At 39.2% G+C, this 21,750-nt stretch overlaps 2 protein-coding genes across 2 annotated transcripts in view; both read right to left on the minus strand.

Moving 5' to 3' along the window:
* LOC311094053 (E3 ubiquitin-protein ligase TRIM39-like) overlaps positions 1 to 21,750 on the minus strand; it is a 90,209-nt gene that overhangs the window by 36,508 nt on the left and 31,951 nt on the right. The window lies entirely within an intron of this gene.
* LOC311094051 (E3 ubiquitin-protein ligase TRIM39-like) lies at positions 548 to 8,728 on the minus strand. Its single transcript, XM_084131764.1, has 8 exons — positions 8,597 to 8,728; positions 4,278 to 4,369; positions 3,375 to 3,949; positions 3,165 to 3,260; positions 2,613 to 2,846; positions 2,383 to 2,521; positions 1,523 to 1,558; positions 548 to 1,370 (listed from the first exon to the last, which is right to left on the minus strand). The coding sequence occupies exons 2-8, from the start codon at positions 4,348 to 4,350 to the stop codon at positions 823 to 825; spliced, it is 1,701 nt and encodes a 566-aa protein (XP_083987890.1). The 5' UTR covers positions 4,351 to 4,369; positions 8,597 to 8,728; the 3' UTR covers positions 548 to 822.

A 21,750-nucleotide genomic window follows, 5' to 3' on the forward strand; every position in this document is an offset into this window, starting at 1 on the left:
TTCTTCGTCTTTCTTCTTCGTCTTTCTTCTTCTTCTTCGTCTTCTTCATCTTCGTCTTTCTTCTTCTTCTTCATCGTCTTCTTCTTCTTCTTCTATGTCTTCTTTGTCTTCGTCTTCTTCTTAATCGTCTTCGTCTTCTTCTTTCTTCTTCGTCTTCTTCTATTTCGTCGTCTTCTTCTATGTCTTCTTCTTCTGTCTTCTTCTTTGTCTTCGTCTTCTTCGTCTTTCTTCTTCTTCTTCTTCTTCGTCTTCTTTCTTCTTCATCATCTTCTTCTTATTCTTCGTCTTCTTCTTCTTCTTCTTCGTCTTCTTTCTTCTTCATCGTCTTCTTCTTATTCTTCGTCTTCTTCTTCTTCTCCTCCTTTTTAATTTTCTGTTTTTACCATGATCATAATATCATGGTGTTTTGAAGATCCATAGTGTTGTGTATGAATATGGTAATAATCATACAGTGATATATATTGAGGAATTACCATCTGATTTACCTCAGTATTATCACAGATCATTTTGTAATTGAAATGGTAGAAACAGCTTTGATATACTTTATCAATTTTATCATAGTTTGGTTTATTTTGATGTAAAAACAAAAATACAGACACTTTCACTTTGTCAGGTTGAGATGGGAGAAAACAACGGCATGAATAATTATGAAAAGTTGAAAATAAAATTGTTAAACAAGCATTATATTCTCACAATTTTTATTATAGCTAGAATTATAGATTTTAACAATGAAAAACAAATTATGAAAATAAAGCAAAACATGTTTAGATTTGTAATTATATAAATCATTTTCATTGTGTATTTCATATTACGGCAGAAAATTCATTTATTGTAATTGACAGGTGTGATGATCAGTGGAGTTGAGTTTTTACCTCCAGCATTAAGGCCCGGGTAAAAATATGGATAGAGTTTCCCAGTGAAAGACTGATCAGTGAAAGAGTAGAGATGAGAGCTGGACTCCACATCATAAAAGGAGACCAGACCCTCCTCATAATCCACAAACACACCGACCCGCTGCGGCTTCACTCTCACACACAGAGAGACAGAAGGACCAGCACCGGCCCAATATTCATTCCCATTCTTCAGAGCCACAGTCCAGTATCCATCACTGGGACTCAGTCTGATCGATCCCTTCCTGTTAATGGATTCTCTGGCCACTCCTAAATCCCAGTCAGTCTTTCCCTTCACCTGCACCTCAAAATAAAATCTCCCTGAGGAGAATCCCTCCTTTCCCAGGACACATGCACATGTATTAAATCTCTCTGGTTTGTCTGGGAGTTTCTGTCTAATGTCTCCATCTCTCACTTGTTTTCCATCATCAGACAGGATGAGATATGGATTAGCTGTATCAGGATCCAGAGTCACATCCACTGAGAAAACAGAGAATATAAATCACAAATTAATACATATATTCAGTGATGATGTGTGTAATATGTAATCAGTGTTTAATCATACTGTCGGTCAGTGATGAAGATGTGAGTATCTGAATGTAATCTAGTGTAGTGCAGACAGCACACTGTACCTGCATACTGCTGTCTCCTCTTCAGTTCTGTAGAGACTAATGACAATAAAACACCATCAGATCTTTGACATGTTTATGTGTGGAATTATAGACAAGATTTAAGGTTATATTTAAAGAATTGTGAACAACATCATGTTTTATCTGATCAATGTTTCTCTGCTGATATTTAGAGAATCCCTGAACTCCTATTGTGTTTGAGCTCGAGATATTCCTCCTTTTTACAACATCTTTGGGAATGTTTTGTGAAACATTTTATGAATTTTTTATTTTAGATATTGTTATGCCTAATGTTATTCATCTCAGTTTTGGAGTGTATTAGTGTTGTGGTTATTCAGCAAAGACAACACTATAAAAAATAACCGTAGAGAAAGTGAAAATGAAAGTCCAGCACTGCGAAGCTGTTTGAACTACAGGTCAGAAATTTTCCTCTATAAAAAAAAGAACAAATCTGCATGAATACAAATTCATGATGTCTATCGATTTGATTTTCTTCTGCTAAACTGATTTTATCTGACACATAATCACAACATTTAGATGAAACAGCTGAAAAGACTGAAAATGGCAGAAAATGAATGTTTCTTTCTGTTGTTTCTCATCTAAAAGTGTTCACAGATTTACTAAAGCCTCAAGGTTCTGGTTACAGTGATGAAGCTTCTAGAACAAGATGAATTTACTGCATGTTTTCTGAAATTAGAGATGAATATGACCTGCTCTCTTCAAGAAGAACTGTGATGATAATGAGACACAAACACATGATCACACACTTCTCTTATTTCAGCTTTAACAGACTCATTCTTCATTACTGATATTAAAAGATGATAAATATATGTATCTGTACGGTGTGTTTGATATTGCTGTACCAGTTAGCGTGAGTTTCTCCTGTAGAGAGTCCTGCAGTTTAGTCAGAGCTCTCCTCAGAGTCTCCAGACTCTCATCAGTCTTCACACTGATCTCAGACCAGTTCCTGGTGTTTCTAGAGCTGCACAGGGATGAGTAAATCTACAGCAGGAGAGAGGAGAAATCCTTCAGCATGGGGAGTGTTATGGTGTCATATACTGCATTATCATTGATCAGAGAGATGTTGACTGACCTGTAGGAGGTGGAGGTGATCTTCAGTGTGTGAGAGCTGCTCCAGCTCAGTGTTTCTCATCTTTAGCTCAGTGATCTCCTGCTCCAGCTCTTCAATGAGCTCTTCCTCCTGTTTCTCTGCTGCTTTCTGCTGCTCCTCCATCATCTCCAGCAGTTCAGTCTGACATCTCTCAATGGAGCGGATGAGATCAGTGAAGAGCTCCACACGGGCTGCTTTCTCCTTCTCTGTGTTTCTCTGCTCAACCAGGACAATCAACACATTATTAGTGGCGTTTGTTAAGAGAAGAATCAGTGTTATTATTTCTCATACTTCAGTGTTTTAAGGCGGTTTTCAAAATCCCTCATTCTGCCCCGTTTGCACTGAATGATTCCTCAAATCATGTGTGTTGTTGAGGAGAGATGTGCTATTACTTTACTAAGTGATCAGGGAATCACAGACGTGTCGATATTCAGACCAGCAGTGTGACTGTGACTGTGAAATTGCTTTTATACAACAATTCAATAAACAATGATAGATATTAAAATTAATTTAATTAAATTATTTTAAACTCACTTTTCTGACTTCTGCTGAGTGTTTGACGTCTTGAATCTTCTTGATTCTGTCCTGGATCATCTGCTGTGTGTCTTTCTGTGTCTTCATCAGTTGAGTCTGTAGACAGAGAACAACACACAATATGTTTTCATAACTGATTCATTTATATTAAAGAACATGTGATTCCTCATGATAAGAGCCATTTAAAATCAGTTTGTCAGTAACTTCTACCTTCTTCTCTTCACTCTCCTCTTCTAGAGAAACAGTGTTGTGGTTTTTGTGATCTCCGTCAGTGCAGGGCAGACACACACATGTCTGATCATCTCTACAGAACAGCTCCAGAGGTCTCTCATGTTTCTGACATATATAGTCCTCCAGATTACTCACAGGATTGATCAGTTTGTGTTTCTTTAAACCTGCCACTCTCGAATGAGGCTCCAGGTGAGTTTCACAGTAAGAGATCTGACACACCAGACACGACTTCAGGGCTTTCAGCTTTCTTTCCTCACAGACGTCACACAGAACTTCAGGTTTTTTCAGAACTTCAGGGGTTTTTTTCTCAGGACTTTTCTTTTTATAGTGATCTACGAACTCTCGGAGTGTGGTGTTAATCTTGAGATCAGGTCTGTGCTTGAATGTTTCTTTACAATATGGACAGTTGCAGGTCTGGCTGTTGTCCCAGCACTTATTCAGACAGGTCTTGCAGAAGTTGTGTCCACATGGAGTGGTGACTGGATCAGTGAACACGTCCAGACATATAGAGCACTGAAGCTCCTCAGTCAGTGGACCGCTGGAGGAAGACATCGCTGGAGAGAGAAATGATGAAGATAAATCACCTGCACCTCTCAAATATATTAGAGATCATGTACAGTCAGCTGGTCATTACTGCTAAATGAACCCAGACAAGCTGATCAGAACCCTAATGTGAAGCTCATTACACGACCACTAATCAAATAGGCTAAATAAATACACAAAGGAGCAATATTGATTTGAAACATATGATTTTAAATGATTTTGCTACTGTACACTCCTGAACTGTACATAATCAAATATTATATGAGAAGAGTGAAAGTTATTCATGCACTAATTCATTCTTCTTGTTTTTTGTTTTTTATTTTTTATTTATTGACTTACATGGAGGTGTATACTCAATACTCTGTCTCCTGGTTTTTCTTTCTTTGGTTGATGTTGGTGAAGATTCTGCCATCCTTCCCCCTTCTTCAAACCTTGCAAAAAAAAAAAAAAAAATTGTATTTAACAGTAAATTATGAAAAATGATTTGCTCCTTGTAATATTGAGTGTTTATTTGGTCAGTGATGTTTAAATGAAATTTCCATAGTAAAATTGTGGGTTACTTATTAGTATTATTTAAAAATAGATAATTTTACAGAGCAGTATTTTCGGCTGCAGTGAGTATAGGTTTGTGTTCGGTCTGTCTGCAGGATTTACTTCCTGTTTCTTTAGGGCCAGATTGAAAGTTCAGCACAAGATCTACTGAAGAATACAGACGCAGCCGAATCATTTCCATAATGACCAACACAATCATTTAAATGCTCTCCTCCCATAAATTTTGCGTCTGAAAGGGAAACTTTTTCACTGCGTGTCTTTAGTAAACCCTGACAATATTTTGTAATGCCAAAAGAGGGTTTGCACGGGCGCATGCTGTTAGTAAATCTGTTTTAATCTTATGGAAATGATCTGTTCTTTAATATGCTAGTCTAGCCTGGATGCCAGGCGAATTTAGCCCCGCCCACAAAATGTTTAGGACTAGAATCTGAGTATGGCCCTGTCCCAAATGGCGCACTTCATGAGGACTTTCGGTCTCGTGGACTTAAATTGCGCGTGCTCGCCGAGTCTACGAGTCCGTAGGCCGTCCCATTCATTTACATTTACATTTACATTTAATAATTTAGCAGACGCTTTTGTCCAAAGCGACATACAAATTAGGACTAAATTAAGCGAGTTGTCGTGAAGAGGCAAAAAACAACGCAAGAAGTGCTCAAAATACGAAGTTCAGGCATTATTCAGAGTGGCATAAGCCCGATAAGCGAGGATTTAAAGGAAAAGGAAGTGGAACATTTTTTTAATTTATTTTTTTATTAAGAGGTTAAGTGCTCACGGAAGAGAAGGGTTTTCAGCTGTCTTTTGAATGTTGTCAGGGATTCTGCATTCCGGATGAGGGTGGGGAGAGCATTCCACCAGCATGGAACTGTGAATGAGAATGTTCTGGAAAGTGATTTTGTGGCTCTCTGTGATGGAACCACGAGACGTCGCTCGTTGACCGATCGTAGGTTTCTGGTAGGGACGTAGACTCGTAGGAGTGAGTGAAAGTAGGAGGGAGCTGAGCCTGTGATAGATCTGTAAGTTAGCGTCAATGCCTTGAACTTGATGCGAGCAGCGAGAGGTAGCCAGTGCAGTGAGATGAACAGAGGAGTGACGTGGGCCCTCTTGGGCTCGTTGAAGACAAGACGAGCTGCAGCGTTCTGAATCATTTGTAGAGGTTTAGTTGCACATGAAGGAAGTCCAGCCAGAAGAGCATTGCAGTAGTCAAGCCTAGAGATGACCAGGGCCTGGACGAGAAGTTGTGTTGCATGCTCAGTTAGGAAAGGCATGATCGAGCTGTCTTTGAAATGTGATCTGTGAAGGTCATCTGGTCATCAAATGTTACTCCAAGATTTCTGACCGACCTTGATGGGGTGATTGATGATGAGTCTAGCTGGATAGTGAAGTCGTGCTGTAGAGACGGATTGGCAGGGAGGACGATAAGCTCAGTCTTTGCCAGGTTGAGCTGCAGGTGATGTTCCTTCATCCATGCCGAGATGTCCGCCAGACAGCTTGAGATCCGTGCAGCTACTGTGAGATCATCTGGTTGAAATGAGAGGAAGAGCTGTGTGTCATCAGCATAGCAGTGGTAGGAGAAACCATGTGCCTGTATGATGTGTCCCAGTGATGTGGTGTAGATGGAGAAGAGCAGGGGTACAAGAACTGAAACCTGAGGAACCCATGTGGTCAGCTGATGTGCTTTGGATATCTCGCCTCTCCATGCGACCCTGAAGGACCTACCTGTGAGATAGGACTCAAACCAGTGGAGAGGAGTACCTGTGATGCCCAGTGATGAGAGGGTGGACAGAAGGATCTGATGATTCACAGTGCCGAAGGCAGCAGACAGATCCAGGAGAATGAGAACTGAGGATTTGGAAGCAGCTTTTGCGATCCGTAGGGCTTCTGTGACCGACAGTAATGCAGTCTCAGTTGAATGCCCTTTCTTAAAGCCGGATTGGTTGACATCCAGCTGGTTTTACATGACATCCATTCAGCATTTAAATGCTCTGAAGTGTGCTCAGCAGCGCCCCCTTTGTACCCTTGAAGCGGTCTTCCGCAAAGCCTGCATAGATGCAGGATCCACACACTTTAACTACCTAAGAATCCTTGCGAAAGGCCAATCAGACAACAGATGGGAGGAGATTTCACTCACGGATAATTGTAGACATGGCTGAGAAGAAAATATTAAGATTTTTATGACCTAGATGTACATTTTACCAGTTGTTAGCTACAGTTTATACAAACATTATGGTCACCGACCAGTGGTTGATGTCTCAAACATAATAATAGTGAGTTGAATAATACAATCACATTATGATTCATTAAATAAATAGAACCGAATGTCAGGGCTTTACTGAGTCATATATAAACATAGTATGAATATTGAAACCTGTAAATTCATCTGAAACTCATGCACATTTTCATTATGTGTTAAAATTGTAATCTTAGTTCAAATGGAACATTATGTATTATTATGTACAACTGTATCATTTAAATAAGCATGATGTATCTATTGTCTAATGCCCAGGTGATATGCACAATATCAAAATATATAACTGTAAAATTAGGCTGTGTAGTTGACATGCAGATAAGACGTCGGAGCACAAAAATGTGATTTCTCCTGTCCAACAACAACAAGACCGTTATTTCCGGCGTGACGATCGAGTCTGTCCCAAAAATACCTCTCAATGCGCCCTCATGGACTCGCGCCAAGGGCCCTATAGGTCTGCACTACATGACGTCACCAAAGTGTGGACTTTTGAGGAAGTATGCCATTTGGGACAGGGCCTCTCCTCCTGGGACCCAGGAATAGATTTTTGTCCACTGTAGTGGACATTATAGAATTTCTCTGACATCATACATGTCACGTCACAACCTGAGTGTCCTGTAAAGAGCACATTCAGGAATTTTCAGAGATACCAAATGTTTGGAGGTTTCACCATGAAAACAACTTCTCCTTGGTCTTTAAAAATGTCTGACATTAATTTAGTGATCAAATGTAAGAAATATGATAATATATTGTAATTATAATTTAAATCTGACTATTTTTTAAATTGTATTTCATAAACCAACATCTCAGGAAAATGTTATGGGGTTTCAAAAAAAAAACAAAAAAACTTTCTGTTACAGAACAGGGCATTGATTTCATACGTGTCCACTGTAGAGGACATCAGGACTTAAATCTTGTTTATCAGGCATTTTGGGAGACACAACAAGAGAATTTGGAAATAAATTATACATCAATATTCCTATGAAATATTAGATATTATTATTAAAATGTTGTCAATTATTACTCCAATTATTACACTTCTTTTTTCATTAAATGTTGCTCCAAGAACACATTAATGTGCAAATTAGATACAGTGTATAGATACATTGCATTGAATGGGAATATTAATTTATGGCCATTTTACCCACATATTGCATAAAGTAAAATGGTGTATCAATTAATTCCGTTATATCTTTCATAACATAGTTGAGAATCATCTTTATACAAATTTTGGTTAAAAAAATCCTGAAACCCCAAAATGTATTGGTGATTGGGGAAAAAATCCCATCGTTTTTGCCTATACATATAATTTCATGTCATTTTATTTTTTAAACAACTGAGTCCTGGTGTCCACTACAGAGGACATAGTATAACGTATGAATAAAATATTATTTTTCAAAAATGTTTTTTTTTTTTTTTTTTTTTTTACCATTTGTTTCTTATGACATGAAAAAAAAAAACTAAATTCAAAAAACTTTTTTTTTCTGGGTCTCAGGAGGCTATGACGACGTCAGGCTAATGCTAGTCGTCAGTAGCCTAGAATCACATGCAGAATTTCCCACTTCCGTCTGCGCTTTTATGGGATTGCGCTCTCACACTAGAACTCCCAATCTGGCGCTTTATGTAGTGTGACAAATTGACAGAAACACCAACCTTTGCCTGCGTTACACAACCAGTCAACTGAAATAAATACAATTCTGAAAGGTCTACCATTTCAGTGCAGTGAACAACTAAAATAGTTGAGTATATGCTTAAACCTGGTTCTGTTCAACTTATTCCAGTTTGGCATAAACCAACTAAACCAGTTCACTTCCATCAGAAACCTGTTCAGCACAATCTCTCTTATATTTCCATCTCTTACCTGTGAGGATCAGATGTGTCCACAAGACTCTTTGTCAGTATAAATATTCCGTTGTTTAAAGATTAAGATCGTCCATATTGCCGTTGATCAAGTTAGTGTTGTTTTCTCTGAATCTCTCACTGAACTAAGGTCATAGTCCAATGTATCTGTTATCAGTTTCCAGAACAAATGCTATAAAATCATCTGCTTAGACTGACATACTCTGGCTTATTGTTTTACAACAGATATGTGGATTGTGAAAGTTCTAGGACCAGGACTGTTCAAAGTATAAAATAATTTCAATGTGGCAATGCCAGATAAATGCATTATTTAATATACAAAGCATTTGTATGCTCATCTGCAAGCTATTGTAGTATTTTGAGAAGAGATTCTAGATATTAATGGAGTAATGAGAGATTTATAAACACATTAAAAATATGACCTTTGAGTCCTTTCTATATTTTAGTCTTGCATCACGCAGAAAGAAGCAGTCATCTCCAAAAGTCTCCAGTAGAGGCCGCCATTCTCTCACAATGACTGCTGTGATCAGTGTTATTGTTATGTGGGTGTTAATACTGTTATTCCCCATTGTGCCTGCAGGTGGCACTGCCACTTGTAATTGTAAGTTGTTGAGTAAGTAGAGAATGTTGGCTGTGTTCTGTTAACATGGTTTACACCGAAGTGTTTTCTACATGTTGATATTGAGAGACATAACAGTTATGTCAGATGTGCTTTGCGATCACACCTGGGGCCTGTACCATGAAGCCGGATTAGGTGGCTAGCCAGCTATGTTTCAGCTTAGTTTCCGCCAACCCTGGGTTTTAGGTACTATGAAAGTAGCTCGGCTTTAATCGGTGTTCGTTGCCATGGTATCTTACGCTGCACGGCTAACCTGCTCCGGGGCAGGTTATGTTCTGGATTCAAGATCTCAGACTGAAGTTTGACCAATCAGCTGTGAGCAAAGAAACATATAGGTGACGTAACTAATTCCCAGTGTCTGTTGCAATGGCTTCACCTTTTCTTCCAAATCTGGTGGACATCTCAGCGCAAACTGTTTGACGAGCACTCGTAGAGAAAGAGTTTTTAGCCAGACAAAATCCCCTTGCCTTTCCTGATAGTTACTTGTATGAAAGATACAGATTTTCCACGGAAGGAAAATTTTTTTTTATAAAATTGCCGGTAAGATATATTGATAGGGTTACATCACATGAACACGTTTTTTTTTTTTTTTCCAAAAAGCAAATTTCTAAAATGTACTATACAATACAGTATATGTTAAGAATAATTTTAAATCTTTTTTATTATTATTCTGTTAATCTTATGATAGGATTCCCTAGAGTTATTGGAGCAATAGACTGCACTCATGTTGCAATCTCCACTGCTCTAGGAGAACATGAGGCAGATTGTTAATATGAAGTCCTTTCACAGCCTTAATGTTCAAGTAGGCATACATGTGAGATGATTATTTTCTGTGAGATGAATCTTTAAGTAACATTAACATATATAACAATGATCTACTAAACATTTCATCTGCAGATGACTTGTGGTCATGAACGTATGATCACAAGTTTGGATGCCAAATGGCCTGGCTCCAGTGCATGACCAGGACTGAGTCTGTTTCCACCTGAAACATAATTCCACCACAAACATGATCTTTAGAAGTTTTCTGGAGGCTCATCAAATCACAAAAAGTTCCTTGCCTTCCAACAAACACAGGACTGACTGTAATTTATGTCAAGGTTTTTAAATCCTTGTTCACATTTCTTCTGAAGCCCATTGAGGTAGAGGCTTCAGTTTCTGGGGCAGGTTGTGAAAAATCCTACAATAAAAGAGATGTGTAAGGGCCAGTCTCTTTTTTATGCCACACATTCAAATGTTTGCCATAGTAAAAAGCCTAGTGCATTCACCTCAGCAACTGTCTGAGAACACACAGACAGAGTGTCTTCATCATTTCCTCCACCCCAATAAATAAAAGTAGGCCAATATAAAGCATAACTGTTGTAAAGCAGGTTATGTTTCTGGTGTTCTGTCTGCTGCATACTGACCTCTGTGTGGGAGACTGTGTGCATGTGTGCTGGCTTCAACAGGGACACTGTATTTCCCTCTACTGCAGAACATACAGTCAGCCATATTTAAAACTTCAAAAAGTAGTAATGTATTGCACACGTACCCAGTGTTACTTGCTTAGAGGAGCCAGCACCAGGGTCAGACTGTACAGCACCTGTAATCTCATCCATAATCGGCCGTCCCTTATTGCTACTCAGAGCCAACTCCTCCGCCAGTGTATTCTGGTTTTCTGAATTTCACTCTTTATTTCTGTTTGCTGCAAACAAGTGTTTATGATAAAATGTTCACAAAAATAATAAAAGGTTGTGGTAAATACTCACCATTTTGAATTATATTTTTATATTTTGTCTTTATCTGCTGTCAAGAACGTTTGGAGTTAGGGTTGCATATAAAAATCAATGAATATTAATCTTTCTTAGTATATACATGCACATTTTTTATATATTATAAAAATGGGCTAAAATATATACATCATTTTACATGAATATAGAACGTATTTGTTTAACTTACACATTAACGCAATCAGCAGACCGTATTGTTTCGAGCTTGAAATACATATTTAAATTCATGGTAATTCTGAATGATTATCTCTTGTTCGGAAAAATATATCGCTCGATCGCTCTATCCATATCGAACGCAATTGGTTGTTCGGTGCCAACGTCACTTTGGTATGTGCACGCGCTCGTGGAGTAATCATAGCTTAAAGCTCAAAACCTGAGTTGACAGAGAAAGTTGATGAGCTGCGTCATGGTACCAATAAAGCCTGATCGCATCGGTTTGGTTTTGTCGACTCAAAACCAATCCTGTAACACCGAGTTTGTTCAACTATCATCATGGTACAGGCCCCTGGACTGGTGATTGTCTGGGTTTCTTGTTTTTATTTTTTTAATACATAACTTTATATTTTTTCTTTTTAATAACAAGTAGTTATTTGTAGTTTAGTACACACAGAGTTTGGCAAATAATAATTATTCTAATTTTCTTTATGAATATCCAGTAAGTTGTTAAAGGACAATTCCGGTGAAAAATGAACCTAGGGGTGATTAACACATGGTTACCGAGTCGATCGTTCCCTGGGATGCGTTTTCATGATAATCGAATGTAAAGAGTTTTATCTCTAAAAACAGATTAGCTTATAACACTAGTATATGGGGCATAGTGTAAGTAAAAGTAAATCGCTAGTTAATACCACTAACAAGGCTCAGAATAGCCTCACACTAACACGGTAACATAATGAGGGTCCCTACATGCAAACCGAAGCATTGAGAACTTTGTAAGTGTACAGACAGTTTAATAAGAAGATACTTTATAAAGACAGTACATTACGCGTTTACATGCAGGAGCCAGGGCCGCGGGAAGTGGGGGTGCTGGGGGTGCTGCAGCACCCCCTGTTTTCACAGAATTGTAAATGCAACGCATATGTTTGTTCATTAAAATTTATTAATTTTTAGCATTTAGTCATTTATTTGTAATAAACACTTTAAGTGGGCTATTTAAAAATGGTTATTTATATGTTAAATTATCTTTTTAAAACATTAGCGCAGAGTGTTATGTAATATTGTGTGTGTCGAAAAAATTTGTCCGCATGCTGCTCAAAAAAAAAAAAAAAAAAAAAAACCCAGTCAAAAACCCCACTTTCAGTGTTTTGTAAGGAACAGGCAAATATGTTAAATATATCAGGATACATTTTAATTGTTTACTAATAAAACAGTTCTTTTTTTTATGTCAGTGTCGGCTAGACAGATGAAGTTGACGACTCGCGATCTTCGCAGCGCCAGAGAGAAATGCACATTTCATACGAATTACATAAGCAGCGCCGTCTGTTTTCTTTCGTTTTGAATTGTTCTGCTTAAAAGTAGACATTTCAAGCTATCTATATGTCTCAGGTCTGTGAGGCAATAGGCTACCTTATAGGCCTACGCTGAGTTTCGGTTCATTTATGAGACGAGCTCCAGGTTCGCCAGCGCCTCCGTGTCCTGATTATCTATTTTCTAATAGCCTATATTTAGCTACTTCTTATTAAATCCAGAAAATTTGTTGATGAAACATTGATTAAAATTAAGATACAATTAATACAAAACGAAATTAAATTTAAAGACAGGCTTTGTGCTTTCAGTTTTAGGTCTCTGTGAAAGTTTTAAAACATTATTTTAGTGCCGCTTTAGAGCGCTCACGTCCGTAGCGGAGAACTGTCTGTAACTTTTTTTTTTTTTTGTGAAATAAATTTAAAAAAAAATGCAACTTATTCCAGTGCGACTTAGGCTTAATATGTTTTTTTCTTCTTCGTGGCGCATTTTTTGACTGATATGCGTCTCCGGAGCGACTTATAAAATAGGCTACGGTAAGTTATTTATTCTTTTTGTGCAAATGTCCCATAAAGTCCCATCCTTTAAGGATTCATTTATGTCCCGTTGACCGGTCCATTACGAATAAAAGCAGAATCAATAAATTCAAAAATGTGATGTGCAGTCAGGTGGTTTGAGTGTGCGCGCGTTTTTTGACGAGATTTATAGTCTTGATATTGTTTCTTATTCAAAAGTGGTGAACCCCCCCCCCCCCCCCCCCCCCCCAAAAAAAAATCAGCACCCCCAACCTAAAACCTCTTCCCGCGGCCCTGGCAGGAGCCATCTTGGAAAACAGTCTCGACTAGTCCCCATATACTAGTGTTATAAGCTATCTGTTTTTAGAGATAAAACTCTTTACATTCGATTATCATGAAAACGCATCCCAGGGAACGATCGACTCGGTAACCATGTGTTAATTACCCCTAGGTTCATTTTTCACCGGAATTGTCCTTTAAATTGGCAAATGGTTAGTCCACTTTTTCCTTTAAAAATAGTCTTGATAATAGACTTAAAAAAAAAAGAAAAAAAAAAAAAAAAAAAAAAACTTTGCATATCCACCTATGATGTCCACACTATTGATTTTCTGCATCATCCTGTGGCTTGAAACATTCTGAACGCTGGATTTGTCAATATTATATAGGCCGACGTTTTTATTCCCTATAAGATTTCACTAATATTTGTCACTAGGGAGTTTTTATTCTGTATTTTATTCTTAGATTTTCATATTTTTAATATTTTATGCTGTAAAGTTGTGTACACTATTGTTTATGCAGCAGTATAATCATAAAATAAGAGGCAGACATGAGAGTGCAGCTCAGCAACTGTATTGCCAACAGAACAGCCAGCGAATGTAACCGGCCTAATTCTGCCCACTGTTATGATCTGCGTTGTGTTGGTTTATTGAGAGAAGACACCGGACACTGGAACTGCTGCTCATGGAGAATTTATTATCATGGAGGATGTGGATGGTACTGGATGGATTAAAGAGAAAATGCAGCAATGAAAAGTGTTTTCTCTGTGATTTTATCACCTCTCCTCAACTCACTCAAAGCAGACTCAGTACACATACAATGATAATAACATATCAAAAATACTATGAATGAAACATGTTGCAAACCAATGCAAAATGAATCGTCACAATTTATCCAAACATACATTATATTCTCTTGCAGCTAATTAAGTCGATCATAAATTAGTAAAGAAACAAATTGATACAAAATGAAGACATTGGAAAATTAAACAGAAATAAACCATACCTGGATGGATTAAAGAGAAAATGTAGCAATGAAAAGTGTTTTCTCTGTGATTTTATCACCTACAGATTAAAGACCAGAAAATGAATCAATTAAAATCACCACATTCTATTGACGCACACACATTCTCAAAATCGCTGTACTCAGTAATAAAACTATCGAATCCTATCCATCCATTCATAAAACACTTCCTGAGACATTTATAACAGTCTTAACAATAATATTACCACATATTATGAACTTAATCAACCTTCTGAGAACTTTTATAAACTTAAATCGGAAGAGCACCTCTAACTGCTTACCTCTCCTCAACTCACTCAAAGCAGACTGAGGACGCAGTGCGAGGTGAACGGTAATGACGTCACGACGTCAGCAAAAATACAACACAAAACTTCTTTCCCAAATTAATACAAATGATATTAAAAAACAAATTATTGCCTTTTCTTAGACAAATAAGTAAATAAACAAAAATTGACAGGAAGGATTATTAGTGAAATACATTAATTCTTATTTTGAATATTTCCTCATGAATATTAACATCCGTCACATTCACCCCTCCTGAATTTCACTAATATCCTGACCAAATGACACAAAATTTGTCTAACAGAACCCCATTTGCAACGAATCTCATTCGCAGTTCAACATAGTAAGCTACCTGCTTTACAGGTCAAGAAACATCCAAGGTTGATCAAGTCTCAGATATTCTTAGAACAGTATGCTGCCTTGTACACCATCCAATAATCTGGTCTGTATTACACTTCATGAAATTCACATTTTTCACAGTATTTTCCTAGAAACAATACTTTTTTTTAAAATAAAGAAAGAAATTATCCTGATTTTCTTGCTAAAGATGACCCCATTCTCTGAACATAAAATGGTCTCTGTGCCATTGACTCAATTAAACGGTTAACTCTTTTGACCACCCTTCCTGCACGGGTCCTAACCAGGGTGGGAATTAAAATTCTTCCGGTCGGAGAGCACGCTGGCATGGTTTGGTTGCCGCTTCTCCCTCCGTGACTATCTAACACTGTTGGATTTAATATCTTAACACAGTTGGACAGTTGGACTTACTTTTATTTATTGTCGATGCTCATTTGCGCTAGTCAAAAAAGTAGTGCAAAACTGTTACATTTACTGGCATCTCGTACAAATGTTGACTGCCTGTTGGCTCCGGTTGAAACGTCTCCATTCCACGTCCTTGGCCTGGGTAAATTGCCTCTGGTGCCGTTCGTCTCTGCTGTGGTATACGTGCTTTCCTCGGAGGGCCTGCTCATTACCGGGCTAACTACAAAGTGGATCCACGTAAACCATGTGTCTTCCCCGGTGCGCACTGTGCTGCCGGCTGTGACGCGCTGATACTCACTGACATCTCAACGAGCCTTGGCTCCTACTGAACTGTCCTCATTCCTTGTCTGTGGTTTGTGAAAGCTGTCCCAGGTGACGTCTGTGCCTGCTGTGGTGTTCTGCCCTGGAGGGCCTGCCTGCTAGCGGGCCAACTACGAGGCGGATCTCTGTGTGTGTCTACCCTGGTGCGCTTTTACGCACGCACATACACACACACACTCATCGGCGGTGACACGCGGATAAGTTACTTATCGGCATCCCTAACTACTGAACTTCGGAATTCAACCTACCAAGGGGGCTTCTAAAATACTGCTGTTAATATGAGGATTAATATGTGTCTCTGGTGGATTCTTCTATGCTCTACTGTCAGTGCCACTTCAGCACTAAAATACTCGGCAGCGGAGCTATTGCGTCTGAACTCAATGAACTTCAGGACTCCACTGGCTCTGTTTGCCCACCGTGATGTTCTTTCCCGACCGAGATACATCCACCGCGGATCGGGGCGATCTTATACATCCAGTAAGTCATCCTCTGCTATTAGTTTAATTTGGTCTAAAGTTCGTCCCGTTTCTTCCACCGGCCGTGGAGCTAATCCAAATAATCTGTTTCCAGTTACCAAGGCAACGTCAAACGCTAGTTTTACTGACTGTTTTAAATGTGGACTTTTTAATGTTCGATCTCTTACAAATAAAGGTCTGCTGATAAGTGAGTTTATTAGTGATGGTAAACTGGACATAATGTGCCTCACTGAAACTTGGCAACAGCCTAATGATTATTTTCATCTTAATCAAACAACCCCTAATGGTTATTCTTACATCAGCCACCCTCGCTCTAGTGGGCGTGGGGGTGGGGTTGCTGTTGTCTATCGTGACACGATCAAAGTTAAAACAATCAGTATACCTCATTCTTCTTCATTTGAATGTTTGGCTGTTAAACTCTCTGGCTTTCAACCTCTGGTAATTTTAACACTCTATAGGCCACCTAAACCATCTGATCTGTTCTTTACTGAATTTTCTGCATTAATGACTTCACTCTCTGTCTATTCTCCCAATATATTACTTGTTGTTGATTTTAATATTCATGTTGATGCCACTACTACTTGTTCCTTTGCTGCTGATTTTATGTCATTACTAGATGGTCTTGATGTCACCCAAAATGTACATTTTCCTACTCACAACAAAGGTCATACTCTAGATTTAGTTTGTTCAACTGGTATTGTTCCCTGCAATGTAACACATGCTGAGTTACCCATCTCTGATCACAAAGCTGTTTTATTTGAAGTCTCTGTCCCAGTTTCCAGGTATAAACATCAACGCATTATAGCCTACAGAAACATAAAACACATTAATCCATCTGACCTTGTGAGTCTCATAAATACATACTCGACTACTGTCTCCCTCTGTCCCCTCAGCCTCATCACTCATTACAATGACTGCCTATCTTCTTCTCTTGATGCCCTTGCTCCCACTCAAACTCGTTCTGTTTCCTTCAACCACTCAGCGCCGTGGTACACACCTGAGCTCCGCCAGTTAAAAAGATGTGGGAGACGCCTTGAGCGCTTGTATAAACGGACAGGCCTTGTATCTCATGCGCAGGCCTACAAAGATCACCTCTTGCAATATAATAACACCATTTCTGCTGCTAGAACTTCTTACTATTCGAACATTATAAACTCTGGAAATAACAATTCTAAGCTTCTGTTTTCAACAGTAAACCGGCTCCTTAAGCCACCTGAAAATGTACTCTCTGTCCCCTCAACGGAACTCTGCAACAAGTTTCTTAACTTTTTTCATTCAAAAATTCAAGAAATACATGACCATCTGCTTAATTTTCCTAGCACTACAGTTCATAACCTTACCTACATAACTGCCCTGCAGGGTTCTGCTTTAACCATCTCCCTCTCAAACTTCACCTTGGCCTCAGAGAACCAGATCAAAGAACTTGTCAGCAAATCAAAAACATCTACTTCCCAATTAGACCCTCTACCTACTAGTCTTCTTAAAGCATGCCTGCCTTCCATCGCTCCATTACTCACTACATTAGTAAATTCCTCCCTCTCCACAGGCATTGTACCGCCCGCTCTTAAGACTGCTGCTATCACTCCGGTCCTTAAAAAGCCCAATGCTGATCCTGATGACTTGAACAACTACCGTCCCATCTCCAATCTTCCTTTTGTCTCCAAGATACTGGAGCGGGTCGTGGCACATCAACTACATCACCATCTCATCTTCAATGATCTGTATGAACATTTCCAGTCTGGTTTCCGCGCTAAACATAGCACGGAAACAGCATTGGTAAAAATCACCAATGACCTACTCTGTGCTGCTGACTCTGGTCTATTGTCCATCCTGATCTTACTTGACTTGAGCGCTGCCTTCGACACCATCTCACATCCCCTCCTCATTGAACGTCTTGCCAGCATTGGTATCATGGGCGATGCACTCTCCTGGTTCTGTTCATACCTTACGGATCGTCAGCAGTTTGTACAACTCAAACACTATAAATCGGCCTGTGCATTTGTGCCTCAGGGTGTCCCCCAGGGGTCAGTGTTGGGTCCACTCCTCTTCATTATTTATCTGCTCCCCCTGGGCAAGATCATGAGACACCACAAAATTAATTTCCACTGCTATGCTGACGACACCCAGCTTTATATTTCAACTAAACCGTCATCTCCCCTTCCACCCACCTCTCTCAGCAACTGTCTTAAAGACATTCAAATCTGGATGAACTCAAACTTTTTAAAACTGAATGCCAATAAGACAGAAGTCCTGCTCATCGGCTCCAAAAATACTCTCTCAAAACAGCAAAACATCAATTTAACCATAGATGAGATCACGGTCCCTCTGTCAACGCGAGTCAAAAGTCTTGGTGTCATTCTGGACAGTTCCGTCACATTCAAATCTCAGATTAAAGCACTTACCCGGACTTCATTCTTTCACCTCAGAAATATCTCCAGGTTTAGACCCTCTTTGACTCAAGCCAGCACTGAAACCCTAATTCATGCCCTTGTCACGTCACGTCTGGATTATTGCAACTCCCTTCTCATTGGTCTCCCTTCTAAGCTGATAAATAGGCTTCAACTTATTCAGAACTCTGCCGCTCGAATCCTTACTGGTACCAGACCATCTGAACACATTACACCTATCCTTATCACTCTACACTGGCTCCCTGTGCACTTCCGTATTGATTTTAAGACCCTCGTCATCACCTACAAAGCACTCCATAATCTTGCTCCCAGCTACATTTATGACCTCCTATCAGGATATGTTCCTACACGCTCCCTTCGCTCTTCCTCGATTGGCCTTCTTGTCACCCCCAAATTCCGCCTCTCCACCATGGGGGCCAGGGCCTTCAGTTGCGCTGCTCCAAGACTTTGGAATGCCCTCCCCTCCCACATTCGACAGGCAGACACAGTCAATTCATTCAAAAAATTGTTAAAGACCTATCTCTTTAAGAAAGCTTTTAATCTTTAAAACATCTTAGTTTTACTTTGCCATCGTAACTCTTCTGACACTCTTTTATAGTGCTTTCTCCTGGCCTTCTTAGCACTTTTCTGATTTGTCTTATTTGTAACATGTATTAGCCTACTATGAATTTAAGTATTTTTTTTATTTTTTTTTCTTTTTTTTTTTTTTTCCTTCTTTTATGTCCTCCGAAACATGTAAGATGTCCTTGGGTATTTAGAAAGGCGTCGGCCAAATAAAATGTATTATTATTATTATTATTATTAATTATGTAATTTTAGGGGCAAGGCCATTTGGCCTCCACCTTTTTTTTTTTTTTAGGGGCACCAAGGCCATATGACAGGGCACAAAGGCCATCGTACAATTCGATGGTTTTCCCATTCAGATTGATACCATAACATCCTAATTTGGAATAAGACATGGATTATGACTTTTTTAATAAATAAAAAAACATTTTTTAATGAGAGAGAGAGAGCGCCATTACACCCAGAAGGTATACACCCTCACACAACAATAGAAACAACATAAATGCCAATAAAAGCATTCAGAAACACCACAAATGCCAATAAAAGCATTCAGAAACAACACAAACGCCAATAAAAGCATTCAGAAACAACACAAATGCCAATAAATTAATAATTTCCTGCATTGTCGAACGCTCTTCTTCATGCGTTTCAAATATGGACTATAATGTTCAGTAGAGCGCCCTCAGGCTGCTGGTATGAATTGAAAACACAGCACATCAGTATACAACGCTCATAATGATTACATCGACGCATTTGGCTATAAATTCAATAAAATATTATTCCTGTCAATAGAAATCTGATGTAAACTGAGAATATATCAATATTTCTCCAAATCTGCACACTTTTGAGCTAAAAGCCGTGAGGGACGTTGTTTTGTGAATCGCTTTCATGACGACAGCACAGGAGTTTTTTATGAATGGGAGCGTCTGACGCTCATAATTCATATTAAAGGTATCGACTCATTTTTGCATTTCATAACTCCTGACACAAATTAAGACATAACTGTCAATATAAATTTCTCAGAATACAATAGTGGTCAAATACTGAAACGTGAGTCTTATATCTTTTTAATGATGTAAGTTATAGTTTGTCAAGGTAATAACATTAAATCTTATAGTAACTTTGAACTATTAAAAAAAAAAACGCTTCAGTGCGCCGACGCCGTTAACGTTACCTCTGGAACCTTGCATAGGGCCCTTTTCTGAAAAGGGCACTTATCTAAGTTACTAGCAAATAGATTTTGATATTTTTAGGTCAAACCGTTCTTGTCTGTCAGTCATATAATGCAGGTCTATGGTCACGGTCTCAAAGAGCATCCACAAAGTCCAAATTAAAACAATTCCCCATCGTAAGTACACATTGATGGCCTAAGACACGAAACGAGCGGTTTGTGTGAGAAAACGAACAGTATTTATATCGTTTTTACCTCTTATAACACAGCGACGTCCAAGTGATCTGAGGGCGCCCGCGTTTCCTGCTGTGTGACGTGTGCGCAGACTGGTGCATAGATAGACATAGATTTCGCCTTGGCTACGGCAGTTCATGAACGAATGCCGTAGCCAAGGCAAAATCTAGTGTATATATCTATGCACCAGTGTAGACAACAGAGTGTCGTTCTTCTGTTGGTGCTGACGTTACATGCTTCTTGCACTGCTGTTTTGATGCGTGAGATCATCGATGTGATTATGACACTGCACCTGCGCGAATCCACAAACTAATTGAAGTTCAGAGACTACTTGGGTGGAACTTGGACAGGGCCAGGGCACACAGGCCACTGTGGCCGTACGATGATTTTTTTTTCACGGGGCATGAAGGCCAAAGTGTAGGGCAACGGCGGCCATGGCCGCGTGGCCGCGGTATAATTCCCACCCTGGTCCTAACACCCAATGTGTCAGTTGGAATTTGTGCTTGTGTGTCAGTAATACTGTTATCGTGTGTATCATTCACTGTTTCTATTAATAAGTCAGGATTACCAGCAGAAGATTCGGTCTCTATGGTAGGTACTTGATCAGAACCCCCAACAGCCTCATTTTCACTAGGATTTTGTTCACAATCACTTCTTTGACTGTGGACTGAATGATCAGATTCCAGAACATCATCATCCATAACCTCTTCACCCTCAATCTGTTCTTGACCTTCAAGTACCCATGCCCTCGTTCTATCATCCGAACTCCCATCTTCCAACGAGTCAGACAACTCAGACACACAAGACTCGCTCTCCATATTGTCATCATTAGACTGTTCGTCCTTGTCATCTTGAGGTGGTTCAACGGGTAGGAAGCTGATATCCAGAATCAGATTTCGATGCACCACTTTGGATTTTCCCTTCTCGTCAATCAGTTTGTATATGTTTGTTTGAAGGTTCCGGTCCTTTACAGTATAGACGGTTGGGTCCCACTTATCGGCAAGCTTTCTCTTTCCTCTTTCACTCTTGTTTGCAAGGAGCACTCTGTCTCCGATGTTCAAACTCGTGCCCTTGATCTTCCGATTGTAACCTTTGGCCTGTTTTTTTTGCTCTTTTTCAGTATGTTTCTGAGCAATACGAGCTGCTTCATGCAGGTAAGACATAAGGGTTTTCGCATAGCTGCTATGGTCAACAATCACCGGGTCATGCAACACCTGCCCAAACATGACATCAACAGGTAGCTTTGGGATGCGACCAAACATCAACTGGAA

Source organism: Abramis brama, assembly GCF_963993115.1.
Source record: "Abramis brama genome assembly, chromosome: 12".
Lineage (NCBI taxonomy): Eukaryota > Metazoa > Chordata > Actinopteri > Cypriniformes > Leuciscidae > Abramis > Abramis brama.